Source organism: Crocodylus siamensis, chromosome 12, assembly GCF_052110815.1.
Source record: "Crocodylus siamensis isolate JL-2025a chromosome 12, ASM5211081v1, whole genome shotgun sequence".
Taxonomy (NCBI): Eukaryota; Metazoa; Chordata; order Crocodylia; family Crocodylidae; genus Crocodylus; species Crocodylus siamensis.
Genome location: NC_143406.1, coordinates 28153937 through 28176157, shown reverse-complemented (window position 1 = coordinate 28176157; position 22221 = coordinate 28153937). Strand labels below are relative to the sequence as shown.

Genomic DNA, 22221 nt, shown 5'->3' with positions numbered 1-22221 from the left:
CCACTTCCCTTGGAAGTTGGTTCCAGATTCTAGCCATCCTGACAGTGAAGTAGCGCCTCCTGATATCTAGTCTGAATTTACCCTCTGCCAGCTTGTGACCGTTATTTCTAGTCACTCCTGGTAGTGCTTGGGGAACAGGGACTCCCCCAATGCCTGCTGGTCCCCTCTGACTAGTTTGTAAATGGCTACTAGATCCCCCCTCAGCCTTCTCTTCCTGAACAGATTCAGGTTCCCCAGCCTCACCTCGTAGGGCCTGCCCTGCTGCCCCCTGATCATGCAAGTGGCCCTCCTCTGGACCCTCTTCATGCTGTCCACATCCCTCCTGAAGTGTGGCGCCCAGAACTGGACGCAGTACTCCAACTGCAGCCTGACCAGTGTCACACAGAGGGGAAGGATCACCTCCTTAGACCTGCTTGAGATGCATCTGTGGATGCACAGGTTGTGTGTCAATAATTATAATAGATCAGTCTAATTCCATAATGGTTTTATCACAATTTATAACTGAAACCATGTCACTAGTAAACTCAAAGTTAGGTGTTTACATGCACAACATGCTCGTTCTTTATCCAGGAAGTCTTTTCTTGTAGTCCTCGGTCTGGGGTCTTGTTCTGGTCCCCTCTTGCTGCAGCCACTCCTCCAACTGGCTGGACTTGCACTGCTTTTCTTCTGCCCCTCTCTGGGGCAGGCTTCCTGTGTCCAGCCAACTTTGTCCTCCCTGCCAGCTACTTCCAGTTTGCTGGCTCTTTGCCTGTTGTTGGCTCACTCTGGCATGCCGGTCGCCCACGGCCTGCAGGCTCTTCCACCAGTGCCAGTCACCCCTGGAATGCAGGGTCTCCTGCCAATGCCCATCTTCCCTGGTGTGCCTGCCCTCAGCTACCTGCCAGCTTTCTTTTGAAGTTGGCTCAGTACTTCCAGCCAAACCGGAAGCAGCTGGATGCCTCCCCGTGTGCACCAAGCACACGCTTTTAAAGCATATCTGAGGCAGTCTGGGATCCATCTGCCGGATCCCCCAATGCTGCTGGGACACTTGCCCCCAGGCAAGCAGCTCCAGTGGGCTTTCCTGAGTCCTCTGTCTTCATCTCGGGGTCTGGCACTGTCCCACTTGCCAGTCCCCATCCCGTGACCTTCAGGAGCATGGGGGACACACTCCCACAAACTGCAATGGCAGAGAAGGGTGATGACCAGCAACAAAGCTCTGTCTGCAGGGGAGGGTCTCTCCAACATATTTGGCTTGCTTAGGTGAAACTCTATAAAGTACTAGCATAAAAGAGTGTTCTTCTTCCCTCTGATAATTTACCTCAGTCCTTATGGGATAGCTCCATAGAAGACATGAGCTTCCTGATAGGTAAAATAATATGTCCTAGCAATCCCTCTAAACAGTCAAGTAAAGGCATATTAGGATCTGATGCATGATCCACACAATCGCACCTCCTGCCATGCCACACATTGTGGGATCCAGTATCAGATTCTATCATGCCTTACTGCCAGTACAGGGGAAGCCCAGGATTGCCATCCTGGGCTCCCCAAGAACCAGTGAGTAACAAGGTCCCACAGTGTAAGTCCTGTAGCTGACAGGGCTCACAGCCATGACAGCACCCCAGGGCTGCCAGGTCTGAGAGTCTACAGTTAGCTGATGTGGCTCCCAGCCACAGGGGCAGACTCTGCTACATGTGCAAAGTAAAGCTGAATAGAAACCAACTATAAAATTATTACAAATTTTCCAGCAATAACTTTATAGTTGGTTGGACCAGTTTAAAGTGTGACAGTTAATTTGCATGTGTAGCCAGTCTAAATTAATTGTGCAATTAGCCTGGCTTTATTTGTGGCACACCTGCTTAAAAGGCTGGTTCCAACTCTTCTTGAACTTCAACAAAGGACAGAGAACTAGCTAACAAATCCCTGATGGGATGATTAAAAATTTCTTAAATAACCAATTATGAAATATATCTGTGCTCAATGCCCAGAACTCCATCATGATTTCATAGACTTTAAAAAAGCTTTTCATAGTGTGTGCCAAAAAGCACTTTGGCTGACAATGAAGAAGCATAACACATCAGTCCCACATTGATAAGTCTTGTAGAAGAGCTTCTTAACTATACAAGTAGTGGAGTCTTGCTTGGCAACTGTGGAGTGTTTTGCACCATCACTAGGAGTATGGCCAAGTCTGTCTTCTCTCATCATGCTTATTTAATTTACACCTGGAACAAATCATGTCAGATGCCTTGGAGAACTTCACTGGAATAGTGTCACTTGGAGGATGAGAAATTAACAACCTTCATTTTGCTGATGACATTGATCTGATAGCTGGAATTACAGAAGAGCTTAAGAAAATAACAAAAAGGCTGCATTAGGCTACAAAGAGATATGGAATGGAAATTACTGTAAAGAAGATCAAAGTAATGATAATATCAGCCAGGAGCAATGATGATGCATCAGTAAAAATTGGTAATAAGAAGCTAGAAAAAGCAACAAACACACTTTAAATACCTTGAAGCAACTATCGCAGAAGATGCTACATCAGAAAAGGTAGTAAAAACAAGAATAGCCATCGCCATTGGACAACTAGCAAAGCTGAAGAAAATCTGGATTAGAAGAAACATCACAATAAAAATGAAACTCCACCTACTATACGCTGTTGTAATTTCAACAAACCATGCCACCAAGTAGCTGGATGACCCCACTGAGTCCTTGAGAATGCTAGCTAGTCCTCCAGCCTAAAGTCCCAGAAATCACGAGATTCACTCTGTGGTAGGATCCTGCACAGATATATTGAGAGGAGAGAGGAGGGAAATTGCTCCTTTAGCTGTCCCATTCCCTCAGTGTGATCATTCTGAGGCAGCAAGGATACATCCCTTGTACAGCAGCACAATGTTTACCATCATTGGATTCCTCTTTTTACCCCAAGTGCACTTGTTTTATCTGGCAGTGCCCTTCAGCGCCAACTTTCTTTAAACTGAAGCAGAATTTGTTTGCCATTAATATAGGTTAGCAGAGCAATCCTTATTAATTACCACTCTTGGGCTTAATAAAATAACATGATGCGTTGCATAATTTTTTTTATTTATTTTTTTTGCAGAACAAAGAGAAAGATTTTTTGCTAACACTGTGCTTCAAAAAACAAATGTTTAATGAGTTATGGGGTTGGGATTTGTTTTGTATCTAAATCCCGGGCAAGGATCAGTGAAATGTCCTGCAGTTCCAAAGACACTGAAGAGAGTTGGCATTTTAATTAAAGGATTATCTACAGCGGTTCTGAAGCAAATGAGTTCATAAACCTTTCCCTTGCATTGGACAACTCAGTACAGCAATAAAATAGACACTTATTATGCTGCTCAAAACCTTTCAAGATGCATAACTTTACTATTAAAACATGGGAGCAAAATAAAAAAAATATGCTACTGGGTTTGGATAATCAGATCTCTAACACTGATTAAGGGAAACGCTGCTCACCTAGATCCCAGAAACAGTGCTCAGCTAGATTTCTCAAAGTAATAAAGGGACAAGTATCATGAAAAATGAAGATTTTTTTCCTTGACTTTTAAATATCTCCCTCGCTTTCCATCTTTGTTATGTGGCTCAGGCAACAGGCACTAGTCTCACAAGTCAGGGAACAGGGTTTTATTCCTGCTCTGTCAGACTTGTTACGTGCCCCTTAGCTGCTTGGCCTAGGAAGTCAGGATCCTCAAGGGTCAGTTATCTTGCTCTTCAATAACTGTTGAAAGTGCTTACCACCGTCATTATGGTGTTATACTTTAAGACCTCAATTTCTATTGAATTCAGTGCTCTACCTCCTCCTGACTCTACTAGGAATGTTGTCCATGTGGAAGATGCCCGATTAGCAGCCCTGCTGTCCACCTTACACTGTCCATCCACAGAGCAGTATGGTAAAGGGCAGTGCAACCTTCCCCATGCTGATCCACCCTGACCTCCTCTGCAAGGAAAGTGACAATTTAAGCCACAGTTCACAAAGGTAGCTGATGTATTTAAACCACCTCTTGGGTTTCTCTGCCAGAGTCCTCAAATCCTGATAGATGAATGGCCTGTAAATAACCGCAGGTTTCAAGTGTGTAAGTATTCCCACTACACACAATGAAACTGCAGGAGTGCTTTGGGTTACACAGGTGCTTACAGTCTCAATCCTTTGCATCTGCTGCCATTGCCAACAAGAGTAACACGCTGTAACTGACAACAAGGGGAGCAGCAGGCGGGAGATGATAATTTTTGTATAATAAGGACTGCACCGAAGCTATCATGACATATTCCAGGTAAGTCACCGAATAGCACACAGATGGGAATTACTTTTATCCCTCCTGACCTGAATTGAATTCAGCTAGGCAAATTAAAGGCGACTGAGTCTCTGTCCTATTGCCAGTCTCCTTAATCATGCATTCCCAGTGTCACTGCCTATTTTGCAAAACAAATGAAGAATAAGTCCACTCCTCATCATGAGCTGGGAGACTAAATGTAAACATGCAAGTCTAACCTTTACCTTGTACGTTCCTGTGGTCAATACAAGTCCATAATGAAAAGTCACTTTACATGCAACACTTGAAATCTTAGACTTCAAAACGTGCGTGTGTGCATGTGTGCGCGCATGTGCGCGTGTATATTATGAGCTCACAAAATCAAAACTAAATCAGTATTCCCAAAATATTAATGAAAATGTCAATAACAAGACTCTGAATTTCTATGATGGACATGTACAATCACAACTGACATATAGGCATACACCTCCGGCACAAAACAACAGAATTGCACAACATAGACTTTTACATTTACATTTTATATCATATTTACATATCACCCGGCCATTTATAATACCAGTCTAACTACCCGTGAATGTGCTTGCCTAGTGCCAACCAGATAGAGCAATTATTTATGATTTGCCTCCAATTAAATTCTCATCTCTACAGATGGTTTTCAGTATAGTGATCCAAATCCCAGGAAAGTCAAACAAAATGTTTGCATTGACTTTTAATGGATCTACCTAAAAAGAAGTTTGGTCCAGTTCTACAGAGTTCCAAGTCAACTGTAATAACTCTACTCTTGATCAAAACTTCCACAGCATCTAATAATTATAATGTACCTGTGCCGCCTTTTGATCAGACAGGGTAGATAATCTCCAGCACTTACTTAACATGGTCTGATAGCTGTCAGCCACAGAGGACGCTTGTCTTTCGATTCTAAGTAGTTTAGTTAATACCTTATCCAGAACCTTGGCCAAACCTTTTACTTTGTCATTTAACACAAATTTAGGTCAATACAGGCTTAACAGAAATATAGGTCAGGTAAAATATTTACCTAGCTTAAGAAGGTGATGATGCTTCTCATCCTGATGCTAGAAAACAGAGCTGGTCACAAGATTTCAAACAAAAGATTGATTTAATTTTTAAAAAACAGCTTGGGAGGGGTTGTAAAACTGTTGGCATTTTCAAAATTTATTTCTGGAACTTTCATACTTTTAAAAATTTTTTTAATTTTTAACAAAGGACATTATTGAAATCCTCATCCATTTTTTACTTAAGAAAAACTCAGTTTTGGAAATGGGTTGTTTAAATATGAAAGAGATTACATTTGATAAAACCAGAAAAGGTATATTTCAAACCTTTTATGAGCACTCTGATTGGTTGTCTTGGCAGCCAATCACAATGCTGACTGAAACAACCAAACAGAGTGCTCTGCACAGACAGACACATGGTGGAGCACTGCCATGACAGCAGGGACTCAGTGGCTAGAGCGGCCCTGCTCCTTGGAGGTAGCAGTGGCATGAGGTGCTGGAGGCCCAGTGCTGGCCTCACCCCCTTGCTCTGGCCTCAGGGCCACATCCAAGGGGTGGCCTTAACCCCCCCCAGCCCTGCTCCTTGGAGGTGATGGCAATGGCAGCACTGGCCAGCTTCATCCCCGCCACTATGGCAGTGCTCAGTCCCTGACAGAGCGGGATGCAGGGGACAGCGGGAATGGACTGGCACAGCAGATCACCATCATGATGGATGGGATGGAACAGGAGGTAAGGCCAGCACTGTGCCATCAGCCCCCCCATGCTACAGCCACCTCCAAGGAGCAGGGCTGGGGGATGGGGGGAGTCAGGCCACCCCTTGGATGAGGCAGCAGCGTGGGGTGCTGGCAGCAGGGATGGCGAGGCAAGCTTCTCTCCCTCCCACTCCTGGCAAGCAGTGGCAGCGTGGGATGGTGGGTGACAGCACTCCATCACCCCCCCACCATTCATTCATGACAGGCAATTTGCTATTTACACATACTAGCCATACCAAACTAGGAAACGCAAATAATTCCCAGTGCTTATAATAGTCTCTCCACTTAACAACATACAGCTTGCCTCAGAAGTTTCTGTAAGTCATGCCAGGGAAATTGACAGAACACTTTGACCCAGACTTCACTGAGACTGTATATGACAAACTTAAAAGATCAGATGTCAGTACAGTTGAGCAGACTGAAAGGAGGAGTGCAGACCAACCGTCTCATGGAGCGCCTCAATGGCACCATAAAGTGGATGTATGACACACATGTTAGAGAGAGGAAGTTTAGGCCTGGCGAAAGGGACCTATTACTCCTAGCCACATCCTTGAACAAGATGTTGACTCAATGGTAAGGCTCATTCAGAATAATCCACCGAGTCCACCCAGTAGATTATGAAGGCCACAGACCAGGGTAGCAGCAAGAAAAACAGATTTACAATATAAATCTCCTGCAAGAATGGCACAAGCCTGAGGGGTGGGCCACTTTCATGGAGAGTGAAATGGAATATCTTGGGCCCCAGAGAATAGTCAGTGAGGAGCCAAAAAAACAGGACAGAAGACCAAGTCTGGGATAGGGGAAAAACTATCAGCATTCCAGAAGCATGAAACGTGGGCGATGGTGCAGGACTTCAGGGACATCTTCTATGAGGAGCTGGGGTGGGTCCAGAGCATTTGCCACACAATAGGCACTCCTCCAGGAGCAATAGTGTAGGAGAGGTGGTGACCACTACCTCACCACCTTCTCAGCATGGTCCGCAAGAAGGTAAAAAAATGCTAGAACAAGGGGTGATACGGCCATCCAGGAGCCCCTGGCAGAGTCCATTAGTTCCAGTCCCTAAACCAGATAGATCCCTCTGGCTGTGCATAGATTATCAGTGCCTAAACAAGATGGTGGTCTTTGACTCCTTCCCGGTGCCCCATGTGGCCAGGCTCGTAGAGCACATAGGGAAGACCCACTATCTTAAGACCCTAGATCTAGCCAAAGGGTAGATTTGGACTCCACAGGGCAGTGGCAACATTCCAATGCCTAATGGACTGGATCTTGGCCACACATGCTGGTTATGCTACTGCCTATATTGATGACATTTTTGTCATGTTCATGCAGACTTGTTACGTGCCCAGAAAGAGCTCTTTGAGCAGTACTGCAGGAGCTATGGGGAGCAGGAATGACAGTGAACCCACAGAAATGTGCATTAGCCTAGAGGCAAACCAAATACCTGGGCTTCCTTGTAGGATGGGGGACCATCAGACCACCTGCTAATAAAGTGGAAGCTATCCATAACTTTATGATGCCTCAAAATAACAAGCAACTCTGGTTCTTCTTAGGATTAACCAGCTACTACCAACGATTCGTACCCTGCTCCTTGGAACTGGCAGCACCCCTGACTGAGACCTTGAAGGGGCAAAGGACAGGGGCTATAAAATGGACTGTGGAGATGAAATGCAACTTTGAACTCCTAAGGAAGGCACTGTGCAAAGACATCACAATACACCCAACACCATCTGGAGTCACACTGTCGTGGAGACATGGGTAGGAAACTGCCCTATTACGGCCATGATGCCTGATTGCAGTGCTGCCCCAGCCACTCCAATTCCCCAAGCACCACCCCTGGGCCTGACCTTTGTCTTGGGGCCCTTCTGGGTAATCCACAAAAGAACAAATTAACAAAGAAATGAAAAGGGGAGAAAGAAAAGGGCTTTAGCCCATCCCCACTCACAACTCCGGCCATCAGGCCATTACGCCCGATTTCCATCAACCTTTTATTTTACAGGCAGACGCTTTGAAAACATCCATAGAATCAGTCCTGACCCAAGAGGACACTGACCTAGAGAGGCCCATGGCATACACAAGTTTTAAACTGCTCCTAGCAGAGACAGTACACCATGACAGAGCAGGAATGTGTAGCAATCCGGTGGGCCATGGAGCATTTCCGATACTACCTGGTGAGGAGGGAGTTCAAACTCATAACAGACCACGCACCTCTACAGTGGTTAAGCAGGGCCAAAACCAATAATGCCCAAATAACTAGGTGGGCCCCGGCCCTGCAGCCATTTAAATTCCACATTCTACACTGGCCAGGGAAAAATAACTGTAGCAGATTTCTTATCCAGGTGCAAGAGCGGGGCCAAACTAACGAACACAGGAAACCAAGCAACGAGGACCTGAATGATACAAGGTAGGAAACCTGGACAGAGAGATAAAGTGTCCCAAGGCATCCTGAGGAGTGTTGTCCCCCAGGGGGATGGAAACCAGGAGAAGGGAGACCCCTCCTGCAGTGGGACCCAGAGCAGAGACAGTCCATCCCCACAAGGAAAAGGAAAGCCCTGAAGATGGGGCGAATTTACTTTTTTCAGGAGAAGCAGCAATGGATGAGCCACATTGGGACAGAGCACCTATGTGATTTGTCAGCTGCTTTTATTTCCCCTGAGTCCACGAGCAAGTAAAAGAGACTAGGACAGCATTGAGGGATTGTGGAGCCACAGACACCAGAGCTGTGAGTGGGAATGGGCTAAGACCCCGCTCCCTTTTTCCTTTCTTTGTTAATTTGTTCTTTTGTGGATTACCCAGAAAGGCCCCAAGACAAGGGTCAGGGCCACGGGCAGCGCTTAGGAAATAGGAGTGGCCGGGGCAGCACTGCAAGCAGCAGTGCAGCAAAAGAAGACCCGGCATAACAGCAGGGAAAGTCTAGCTTCCTGAAGACACCTGGAGCAGGGCAAGATCATCAGAAGACCACCAGATGAGGAAGGTCCAGGAGGCAACACCAGAGGACAAACCAGCTGACCATCAAGTGGCCATCACAAAGGCTGGTACATGGCTGGGGCATAGGGGAGGTGGATCCCCAAGAATACCTACTAGGAAGTGTGACTGACCCGTGAGGGGCTCCAGGAGGGAGCCCCACCACTGAAAGAAAGACCAAAAGTCATGGCAGAAGAGTTTCAGGGTTTCCCTTTGGGAGAATACAAGCCCTCACACCAAGACTGCAGGAACAAACGCTGCAGCCAATCCCAGGCACACACTCCAAGGCAGCAAGGGTATGCCTTTTTGAGACCAGGTGGGCACAAGGAGCTTAAATAATTTTGTAATAAGCGACCCCCTTTTTGCCTACCCCAATACCATAAATCCGCACACCCACATAGCAAAGGCTTCTTGCACTGCCAGTCCCTCCTTGGGGTATTTCTCTTTTTTCTGCCTTTTCTTCCTGCCTCCTTTCCCTTCTTCCTTTTCATTAGAAGGATAAGGATTTGGAATTATTTAGTATTCTATTAAATTGATGCTTTATGAAATTACAGCTTATATATATATATATATATATATATATATATATATATATATATATATAGTATTGTATTCTGCATTTGTATTTTTCCCCTCGTATTTTGCATTCTATACAATAGTGTGCCACGGCATATATTTTATGCTTTCAACCTTGTAACAAATGGGGTTACCATGTCTATTTATTGGGCTGATCTCTGTATGAATGGGAATGAGTGAGTGACTGCATGACAGTAGCTAGCTACAATAACGAGTTAACGAGCAAGGACTAACACCTACCAAACTGCAGACTAACAAGAGGAAAGAATCAATACAGAGCTGGGAACTCCCTGAAACTTCATTGTTAAGGGAACAGAACCCCTGCTTGAGTTGATCAACACCAGAGACTGGCTATTGGAACTGAAAAATCCCTCCCGATCAGCCACTTTCAGAGTCCAGACAATGCCAAAAACTAAATTGATCAAAATCACCAGTGGACACTCAGAACTGCATGCACCAATGGACAGCCACCCACAGGCATTCCACGAAGGGATGGGACCCCTGGATTGGGCAAATCTAAAAACTGGGAGAAACACGGAAGTCTGCCAAAGGAGGATAAGAGGCAGTGATGAGAGACCCGCAGTGGTGTCCTCTTTACCTGACCAGCACTCTACCTGTCCAGCCAGAAGGACCAGGCAGCAACCCCCTTCTGGAAACAACACCACTTGGAGGAAACCTCGACTGGCCATTGACAGCAGACTCCAATGCATAGGATAGGTATACCTTACACCAGTGCTCTATTGCAGCTGCTACATGTGTGCGTGTGGGGGGGGGGGGCGGGGTTATATGAGAGAGAATACCCCTCATAATTTGAAGGTTTAATTTAGGGTTTTTGACTCTATAAAATTTACACATTCTGTCTAATAAACCAGAATTTTAAGGATCCTGGGAGTTGATCATTTGTAGCCAACAATTTGATCAACTGACCTGACTGGGCAAAAATCCATCCTCACTTTTCTTCCCATTTTATATTTAAGCCACGTCACAGTGTGGCTGTGGTTTTTGTAGGTTTTTTGTCAAAATAATCTTTACAAGCTGTTGAATATGTAGTTTCCTTCATTATTACACTGATATCTATTGACAAGAATACAGCTGATCAGCCATGAGAAACTCAGCCAACTTTAATGCAAGATGCCCGTGTTTCTATAATGGGAATGATGAAAAGCACTTTTCCCCCTTCCAGCCCTGCCATGGGCTACTTATGTTTCTATCCTTAGAAAGGTCAACTGTCTTATACAAGAGCATAACTGAAACTTACAACTGCATTTTACTGAACAAAGCTTTGGCTTCATAATTCGCATTGTAAAATCTGTGGTACAAATGCAAATCCGGTGTCTTAAGGGAGCCATAGATACTGTGAAAAAGTCAAGTAACTTCATTCTTTTTTCCTGCTGTCACAGCAAGGACAAAAAACCCATGCCAACAAAATTAATTTATTCCTGTGATGAAGACAATAAGAAGAAGAGAAAATGGTAGGAAAAACAAATGTAACCTTGTGACATTTGTAACACTGACAAGAATATGAAATGGCAAAAAGGCCTATTTTTCACAGCAGTCCATTACATCAGCCTGTTATTTTCAGACTTAACTTATTTATTCTACAGCATCTAAATCACTCCCCAGAGGCCTACAAAACAAAGAGAGTTATAAAAAGTGAATAAATGAGACACTGCCTAAAATTAACTAAGTTGTGTAAAAGTGAGAAGAATACATTTATGGTTTCCCCACCAGGACTGATACTAAAAATAATACAAAAGGCAACTCAAGTGAAGTAGCTATCATAAATTTAGCTCAATGCCATTATTCTCAGTGGGATGGGCCTCTGTTATTCTCTACTTCAACCTATGAGACCTGCTCATTCAGTTTAAGAACAAGAGAGAAGAACATTACTTCCGAGTTGCTAACTATTTGCTCCCTTACAATGGAGTTCAGGCTGACATCAGGTGTTCTTAGACTCTTTGCTTGCCACATAGTGGCAGGTCTGCAGTGCATACCCACAACACCTTCCCTAGCACATCTTTCAAGCCAAAGCTATATTTCAGAACCAACTTTAACCCTTCAAAAACTCTTCAAATATTGCTTTCCCAAAGTAAAAATGGGTGCCAGCTAACTGCAATCAGTTGGGTAAGCCAGTAGCTCCCTTTGGGCTCCACGGCTACCCAAGAACAGGAAAACTGACAGGTCCTTTTCTTCAAAGGCAGCATTAAATCTCAGGAACCCCTTGAGCAAATGACTGTATATCTGCACTATTAAACCTAGCACAAATTTAAACAAGTCATGCCAATTTTCAGGAAAAATCTGACTATGCATGTGGATTGTAGAGCACTTAAAGTTACCTGATAAACAACAAGTCACAACCTTAACTATGGTTCAGCCAATGTCCTCCATAACACAGGGCACAGGGAAAATGAAATATTTGGACAGCCTTGTTGCTGTATATGCCTCTATGTCACTTGTCAGGGGTTTAAGTCTCTTGTTAATCAGTCCTCATCTTTATTTCATGAATCTCTATTGAATATTCAACCGGGATCAAATGTGCTCAGGATGCCAACCCTGTAAGGGACAGCAAACAAGTAGGAGGAAAGAGCTAGACAGCAAAGTAAGGTATGAGAAGGTCACTGAAAAGCAAAACATTAAGGTCTCGTGTTGCTCCTGAATAATTCATTTCCAACATATTTTCTAGGACTCCCCAGGTTCTATAGAGTGCCAAAACACCAGCATTGTTCAAAGCCAAGTTAAAACACCTCAAACCATTGGCACCTCTGACATGCCCCCCAGCAGGGAAAATTCTTTTTAATTTTTTTAATTACACAGAAGAAAAACTTAATGATTAAGAATAAATCAGCCAATGTTATCTCATTGCCCATGCTCAGTTCTCCCACATCAAATACAAAGACTGACAAGGAGCCATTAATTTAGCCCCAATTCTAAATTTCCAGAAGATGTTAAGGCAAGAATAAGATTGTTTCAAAAGTTTCTTTTCTGATCATGGTCTTGTTTAGGATTTTCCTTGTGATCATAAAATCACTGCCCAGTCTGATACCAGTCTCCCCTCAAGAGCAGAGCAGGTGCCATAGTGCTGCATTTTCTACACGTGCCTCCTCTTTCTCCTTAATATCACACAAATTAGTTTAAAAATATTTGATGGTATTTTCACAGCACCCCAAAGTGCTCTGGCTCTTTAGAGAAACATTTAAAGTAAACAAGGTTGCTGTACATTTAACTTGGGATCAAAGACCCCTGCTTGCCACAAGCTCTGTATCCAAGACATCTGCAGACCTGCCCAAGAAAGGAAGTTCTATTACAGGTTGAAGGGAGTTATCCTCTAGCCTAAAGTCATTTGTAATGAAATGTAGCCCATTCCACGATACAAATGCTGACGTTCCTCCTCTAACAGTTCTTCTCCAACTTTAATTACAAGGATCCTATCCATCTTTTGTGCTGGGTACGAAAGGCAGTGAAGAATGAATATGCGCTGCACTGACAGGATATTAGAGAAGATGAGAACCGATGGGACATGAAGGGTGGATAATCATACGAGTACCAGTTAGCAGCAATTTGCAATTTAAATTGTTCAGTTTGGGAACAAAAGACTGATGACTCTGGAGTGCTATATGAATTCTGAGGGCAACCAGATATAAGTGCAAAGAAAATGAACTTTTCAAGCAAAATAATCATTACCTGTATGTTTGTGCAGGGAACAGGAAGATCAGGCTGATTTTTCTATATATGTTGCCTTGGATGGCAATGAGGTAATGCCTACAATGAAATACATATCTCCCTGTTATGAGATCAGTACCACCTACCTTGGGAAAGGTTTCAGATACTTCACACACTCAATATAAATATAAATGAGGCCTTTCCGAAATGCAGTCTAACATTTAAGGCATTATGAGAAAGAGCAGGAGAGGAAAGGTACAGTAAAAGCACCCCCAGCCAAATACGTTGTATAATTTCATGCCGTCAGCATAGACATCAGGGGCCCTCTGGTATAATTTGTTATTAACACGAAGAAATTGCAACTTGTTACCAGGTACCAACAGTCAAACAACACTTATTCATTCCCTAAACTCCACTTAGAAAGAAATTATTACTCCTTGAATTATTGGGACTAGCGTGTTCCTCACTTTAATAATGTACAAGTGAACTTTGAGCAGTGTCAGCAGTAGCTGACACTACTCAAATTCAAATTATATTCAGAGATTTACTTAGGAGAGTTTGAGAAATAGAGTCTTAAAATATCTAACACATGTACTTGTGTTTTAACACTAGCCTTTCTTTAATTGCCGTGTAGCCATCTTTTAAGTACCAGCGTTCTGGCCATAATATCACAAATATTGCAAAGTGTAAACCTTCTGAACAGCATCTTCTACTTACCAGAGTAATTAAGGTAAACACTTATGGACCAAATTCAGCCTTTGGAGGTGCTTCTAAGGCTTTTGTCATTTCAAAGGGAATGAGATGGACATATCCAACAGTTAATTGTCCTATATTGTATAAAAGTGAATGGGCATGTCACAGGAGTGCTACTAACACCAAGTTAAAATGGTTAACCATGAGTGGTTACTTGCAATAGGCACTATTACAGATCATAGAATCAATGAGTGGGAAGGGACCTAGACAGATCATCTAGTCCGACCCCCTGTCATGGGCAGGAAGGAGCACTGGGGGTGGCAGGGGTCATAAGACCCCAGCCAGGTGCCTGTCCAGTCTCCTCTTGAAGATTTCCAGGGAAGGTGAGAGCACCACCTCTCTGGGGAGCCTATTCCAGGCTCTGGCCACCCTTACAGCGAAGTAGTTCTTCCTAATACCTAACCTAAACCTATCCTCCCTCAGCTTGTGGCCATTGTTCCTGGTGACTCCAAGGGGGGCCCTGGTGAACAGACTTTCCGCGAGTCCCTGCTGGTGCCCCTTGTAGGCAGCGACAAGATCTCCCCTCAGTCTCCTCTTGTGGAGACTGAAGAGATTCAGGTCCCTCAGCCTCTCCTCATAGGGCTGGCCACGGAGGCCCTTAACCATACGAGTGGCCTCCTCTGGACCCTCTCCAGGTTCTCCACATCCCTCTTGAAGTGCGGCGCCCAGAACTGGACACAGTACTCCAGCTGCGGCCTGACCAGCGCCTCATAGAGGGGCAGCAAGACCTCTCTGGACCTGTTAGTGATGCCCCTGTTGATGCATGACAGGGTGCGGTTGGCTCTGCTTATTGCTTCATTGCATTGGCTACTTGTATTCTTCCTGGAGTCAATCCTGACTCCAAGATCCCTCTCTGCCTCTGCGTTGCGGAGAGGGGCAGCCCCTAACTTATAACCATAATGCTGGTTCCCTCTCCCCAGGTGCAGCACCCTGCACTTGTCCTTGTTGAACCGCATCCTGTTCAGATCCACCCAGTTCTCTAACCTATCCAGGTCTGCCTGGATGTGGTCCCTGCCTGCTGGTGTATTCACTTTACCCCACAGCCTGGTGTCATCAGTGAACTTGAACAGGGTGCTCTCCACACCCTCATCCAGGTCGCTAATGCAGATGTTGAACAGCACCGGCCCTAGGACCGAGCCCTGGGGGACTCTGCTACTAGATGATCACCACTAGATGACAGGAGGCATGTAATGGCATGCTTGTCTACAGCACAGAGCTGCTGTTGGATGGAAATGACAGACAAGACTTATACTGATATAACATGTATCACTTACCACCGTTTTGAGGTAGTTACAAAGGTGTAGGGGTTTACTTAATCTGTGTGATCCTTGTTTATGTTGCTGTAAAATCTGAGTGAAGTAGTAGAAATGTGTTGTGGGTACATGACCTGACAAGGAAGTCAGATCCCTGGAGATAATGTGATATATCCAGGGAGCTGAACAAAGCAGCAACTTACACAGCAGTTGTAGATTTAAAAATAATAAACCTATTTAAAACTACTTCCTCAGGAAGATTTTTCACTTGCAAATTTCTATTCAGCTCACCCTAGCTCACCTTGAATAGTACCTTATTTGAAAGTAGTTCCACTAATTTTAATGAGATGCTTCACACAGTAAAGAATAACACAACATGAGCAAGGAAAGGAGAACCTGTTAACTATGACCCTTCAGGTCTTGACAGTCCAAATCACTGCTGTCATCTGGAGCAATACCAAAGCTTATTGATATTAGCTTTGGGAAAAAAAAGACAGACAGACATTTTAGTTACTCAAACCAAGAAAGACCCCTAAAAAATAAGCGGTCGCTTGTTAGTTGCATATACCAGGACTGCTCAACATATGGCCCTCATGCCAAATGCGGCCTGCAGTGCCTTGGGATCTGGCCCCAGAGCTTTCCGTGGGTCAGAAAATCTGGCAGCAGGGGAAACAGCAGCAGTTAATACCAGCAGATACCAGTTAATACTACCAGCAGTTAATACTGCCAGCCATACCCACTGCCAAAATCCTAAGATCCATGCAGTGGGTCAGAGCTGAACCACAACCTTCCCCCCACATGGCCAGAATGGGGCCGGGCCACACTCCCTTTCCTCTGCACTGCTGGCTTGGGGCCAAGCCATGTCCCCTCCCCCTGCACAGCTGATTTAAGGCCAGCCCATGCCCCTTCTTCCCCCTCCTATGAGTCTGGGCCACACCCCCTTGCCTTCTCCCTGGCCAGGTTGAGGCTGGGTCATGTCCCCTCCCCCTCGGGGCTGATCACAACCCCTTCTCACCCTCTCATGGGGCTAGGCCAAGCCCCCTTCCCCTGCACAGCTAGACTGGGGCCAGGCTGCTTCCAGCCCCCCCCCACATGGCAAAATGGGCCCCTGCTGTGCCTGCTCTAGTCACCAGATTGAATCTAGCAGCCAGATCCAGCCAGCAGAGTGACCAGGCACTGCTCATCCAGCCCACTGGACAGAAGGTTGACTACCGCTGACATATTCAGAAGACCTGATGTGCTGAAATGGGTGCTCAGCACTTCATGTTTAATATATTAATTTTTCTGGTGTCTCAAGTCAGGCAGCAAAAAACCAAAGCAACCCAAATGTCTCCACACTTTTCCAAAAAAGTTATTAGTCTCTCTTGAAAGCATGTGTCCCACTATATCCACTTCCTTGCACTATTATTTTTTTTTTTTTAAACGTACAATCGACTTGCCTAGTAAATCAGTCCCAGTGACATCTAAACATCAACAAAGGCACAATAAAGCCATCCATCCTTTGACCAGTCCCATACTTCAATCCAACTTCCCTCCCAACTCCATTAAAACTGATGAATGTTGCATACCATGAAGAGCATGAATTCTGGACTCTGACAGGAAAACAGTCTGAAGTCCAAAATCCTTCACTAACAATGTCCTGGTATCTATCTCACCCCAAAAGGCTCATCTGTTGGCGATTACAGATAGAGAAAAAGCCTAGATCTCTAGCTGTTAGGAACCCAACAATTTAAGCTAGCATGAACAACCAGAACTATATCCAGGAATTGATCAACAACCAATGCACACCACAGCATGATGTGCACTTTGCATGAAGCACCTTTTAACCAAGAAGTCATGTTCTTCAGTAGCTTAGGTTTCTGAAGTTTCCCAAAGAGCAGATTTGTATCATGGCTTTATGAATATGCATCTTAAAAGACCTATTCTAGCTCTGTTTGCTGCACAGAGCTCTACTAATTTGTCTTCATGACAGCAGTTTCATGCTGTTGGACTAAGACTTTTTCTCAAGAGCTTTAAAAAAGTTTTTAGTTCACAAGATTTGTTAATTATTATAAATAAACTCATTAGTAAAGAACATCATAGAGCATAGAAAAGTATAGTGGACTCAGGCTGCATCGTACTCCCAGACAGTTACAATCATGGGTAGCTTATGCCTTGCCTGGCACTTCCTCAGTTTGTTCAAATGCGTTCATCCAGTTATAAGGAATGTTTACCAATGGGAATTATAGATAGCAATAATAATAAATCCAAGTACTTCAAACACTTTATAATCATTCATTTATTTATTCTCACAACAATTCTCAAATACTGACAAGGGAATGAATCTACACAAACACACATAACACACATCAACACAGATGGACACAGAATTGCAATCTGAATGTGCCTTGCTTTATCCAAGTGAGAACTAGACACCTAGTAATGCTGTCACGCAAATGTAAATATCTTAACAGTCACTACTGTAAGATCAACTATTCAGATTCACCCTGCAGACATTCTTCCTCCTCACGTTCTGCTGCAAACTATTGTTCAGTTTTACTTTATGTTAAACAGCTGTTTTCTAGGTGTAGATATATAGTCTAGGACAGGAGCTGGCAACACATTTAGGCAGAGTGCCAAAAACAGTCGCAACTTCAACCTGTAAAACGTTAGCATGCCAGGGGTGCATGGCAGAGGAGCTGCAAGGAGCCCATTCGCTGTTGTCTCAGCACAGCCCCAGCCTTTTCCCTGCCATCCACCCCAAGACAGGTGTGCCAAGCAAAATACCTGCACTTGCCACATACTGACATTTGTGCTAGGGGTTGCCAACCCCTGCCCTAGGAGTTGCTGCATTTCATTAGTGCGGTGGTTTTCAACCATTTTAGATCAAGACACTCCTCAGCAGACTTGAAGCACTCCTCGGAAAATGCCAACTCTTAGTTTTCACTAGATTTTTTACTACAGACAAATAATAGAGTAATTCTTCTGTTGCAAAGAACTCAGAAAGGTTCTGGTCAGAATGCTTTTAACATTGTGGATTCCTTTTTGAAATCTCTGGGTTTATCTTGTGAATGATTTTTGTGAATTGAACAGCTAGTTTTATATGGCACCCTGCAACAGAAAGATCTCAAGGTACCTCAGGGTACCATGGCACCCTGTTTGAGAATCACTGCATTAGTAACACTGGCTAATTCCACCCTCCATCTTAACCAGTTCAATACAACACATTTTATGTTATTACTAAATAAACATGTAACAACTATGTAACTCATCATTCGCTTTGCAAAGACTTCTTAGGAAAGCTAGGACATAAAAATTGTATGAGGAGGTTAGAACATAAAATGAAGGTGTAATACAGATCAATTCTGTGTATAACCTGCCTGAGTAACGATCAATAATATGGTGTCGTTTCTGTTTTTAGCACAAAAATATGTATGTATGACATATTGTGGATAACCAGTTCACTTGCTATATGTTTTTAATATGTAACACAGATATTTTTATTAACTTTGATGTGTTATATACAATATTGTCACTGTGATTAGAGCAAATACAGCAAAGATGATGACTATAATTATCCAAAGGTTGTGTTGAAATGGAGAAGCAAATTTGATATTAACACTGGGGCCAAACTTCTCATGGGTATCTCTCCGGCTGAAGAACACCAATAGAGGTGGGATAACAAACTGGATAATGGTTGCAGCGTAAGAGCCAGTTACTCCTACAATCACTTCTATATTCTCTGTAACCATTGCAATCACAATTGGTGGGAGAATGGTCAATATCGGAAAGATGAGTCTTTCAACAATCCAGATGTGAGAACACTGGAACGGGCTAAACATAGCCCATAGATTATCCCTTAAGGTCACTGCATTCAAGGGAAAGATGGCACTCACCTTAAAAGTGGTATAGAGTCCTAAGAAATAAATGAAGAACACCCCAGGAGCAACAGAGCAGTCCAAAAAATTTAACAGGACAATTGTCTCAATCTTGTCATTTTCAAAGGTGAACATGATTGTTAATGAAAGCAGGGCATAGAGAGTCCCCACAACTATGAAGACAATAGCAATACCAAAACCAAGATAGGCCTTGTTTTGTATTGGAGGGATGATCTGAGGAAGGGTGGCATGAGATACAGCAGCCAGTGAACAAGCTCCGAACAGGTTTGGGAGAGCTCCAAAGTTAGCCAAGCTGGGATTTCCTTTGCCATGGCCAGTAGCTAGGAGGTGAAATGCCACGATGAATATGATGCAAAAAACTATAAAAGAAGAACAGAGTTAGAATTAAAGACCAAGTTGACAAATGGTTGATAAGGACTAAATGCTAAATATATTGCTGAAGAATGGTGTACCTGCATTATCTTTTTTTTTTTCTAAATCCATGTATAAACCATTACTACTTCCTTTTTTAAATCACTGGCAATTACTATAATAAAAAATGGAGACAAGCATGAAACTATACTGGGAGTGCAAACAGCCCTAAACTTGGAAGGGTTCTGATCCAAATCTGGACTTTGTAGCAGGGAACAGATTCATACAAAACAATGAGCTACTGCAGCAAAACCCTGAGTTTTTCTTTTTTTATTATTATTTTAAAATACATTCCCTCCCTCCCCCAACTATATCTGGCTTTTTCTCTGCCTCTCTGCTCCCTATAGATAAGTATGAGTAAGCTAAGACATAGGATAAGCTTTAGCATTTTATTTTGATAGCAAGGGTTTTTTTGTTTGTTTTCTCTCGCCTTCTTTATAGCTATCCATTGTTTTATATTACATAGTTATTATGCCTATATTGATTTTTAGTGTTTTATATTACTGTTTTACTGATTTTTACTTTTTTTTTAGGCCTACATGTGTAAGTTAGCATAAGTCATGTCAAGCCCTTATCTTGTAATGTCAAGTCTCCATCTGCCTGGGCATACGCCATCGTAACTTTGTTGTAACTGTGTGACTCATGACCCTCCTCCCATGCAAACTGGTTCCATGTGTGAGTGGATGATTGACAGACAATGGTAGTAGGTCTAAAAATAGCTCATTCTTAATGACCAAACCATCAACTCGATGACCCAACCATCACCCTGCATTGACCCCCTCCCCCCCGGCTCAAGATTTGGAAGACAAAGACTGCTCCAGAAACCAGCCAACTCACCATTAAATACACCTGAAACTGCATGTCCTTGCCTGGAATGCAAATGCTCAGTGTACCAGGGGCTGACCCTTGCCTGGGCATACTCCCTGCCACTAGGATCATAGAAGGTCTGTCCCTATAAAAAGGGGCAGTGAAGACAGACCCAGTGGGACACCCTCTCCATCTGGACCAGCACCGTGCCACACCACCTATCCACCCAGAGGCCCTGACGATGACCCCCTCTGGACAACACCTTGCTGGAGAAGACCCTGACTGGCCATCAAGGATCAACTCACAGCCCAGGATAGGTAGCTATCACCCACCTTCTTTCCCCAAGCAAAGGACCTGGATTCTGTTCCTACATACCTTGACTTCAATCCCTCTACCAAGCCTTTTTCTCTCCTGGTGTGAGTGCGTGCACCAATAACTTCATGGGGCCATGTAGTGTGTTGTCTGTTTTATTAAACCTGTTATTCTGAAACCCCAAGTTCAATTTTTGCCTGTTTCTTCCTTGCCACCACTTATCAGCCCCCTGATCTCCCAGTTTTCTGCCTCTCAGTTTCCAGTCCCAATCTCCCAGCTTTCAGGCCCTCATCTCCCACCTTTCTGCCTTTCTCTTTCCTGGCTCTCTCCTCCTTGCCACCAGGCTTTTTCCCTTGATTTCACCCCAGCACCAGTGGCCTTGAGTAACCCTAGGGCCACTTGACCTTAAGAAACCCCAGCTCCCCTTCAGTCTGCCGGTTCCAATCCCAGCCCCAGCTACTTTCACTGTCTTATTTTTCCCTCTCTCATCTTAACCTCCATCCATCTCCCTCCTTCTAGTAACCCAAGTTCCCCAAGCACACAGACACACACCACAGCACCCAAGTTAGGACCTCATCTGTCTGTATGTGTAGGTATATGATGTATGAGTGAGAACTGGCAAATATATATATCTCAGTCAACATGTGCGTGGTATACGAATTAGTAATCCACATATGCGTATTGGGTTGCAGGTATTGACAATGGATTTTTGTCTAATTTTTGGTGTGTATCATGTGTAGGTGCCTGAATTGGTGATAGGTGTGCATGTGTTTAGACTGGTAATCTTGGATGTGCATGCATCCGAGTTGGTAGAGTGTGCATGTGTATGCACCTAGAGTGTGTTTTTGTGCCTAGTAGTGTGTGTTCATGTGCAATTGTGTCACGCCCTCCCATGTAACAGCGCAATTTTGAGATCCTGAGAGTTGGCCTGGCCCTACAGGACAACACTACCAGAAATACAAATGTAAGAATGGTTGAATACAATAAGCATATGCTAAGCTATGTCCTCAGCTGGTACAAATCAGCACTGCTCCATTGATTTACACCAGCTAAGGATCTGACTCTTGCCTGCAAATGTGTACTTATGAGTCATGATTTGACTAAGATAGTTATGGAGGATGGAGCTGAGCAAGAAATAAATTAAGTTTAAATTAAGTTAACAAGTTTGACTTGGCAGGTTACTGGACAATTAACTCTGTATTACATAAAAGCAACCAAGAAATAGTCTCTACTTTGGGTCCCACAGAGCTTCTATTATTATATGTATATATGTTTTTATAGGAAGACATATATGTATATATGCAAACACATGTGTAGACATCACTCCAAATCGGTTTCCCTTACCTGCCTACTCCCGCCCACCCCTCCCTCTCCAACACACACACGTGCGCACACACAAATTTTCCAGGTGGAAAATCAAGAAATCCCTTTGTGAATAAAAAATTCTTTCTGATTTGCATAAATATTTAGAGGAAGCCTGGTAAGTTCAGTATTAGTGACCCTCTTGTATTATGTTCGTATAAATCCAAAGATTCACAAAAATCAGACAAACCAGTGAGTTTCATCTGATCTGGTGAAAC

General features: G+C 43.8%; 1 protein-coding gene across 1 annotated transcript in view; it reads right to left on the bottom strand.

The window, feature by feature from the left end:
- Positions 1–17551: 17551 nt before the first annotated feature.
- Positions 17552–22221, bottom strand: part of LOC149854840 (putative sodium-coupled neutral amino acid transporter 12) — an 84561-nt gene continuing 79891 nt past the window's right edge. Inside the window, exon 6 of the mRNA XM_090023978.1 lies at positions 17552–19470. Coding sequence (XP_089880104.1) covers positions 18716–19470 — 755 coding nt within the window. The 3' untranslated portion in view covers positions 17552–18715. The remainder of the gene's footprint in view (positions 19471–22221) is intronic.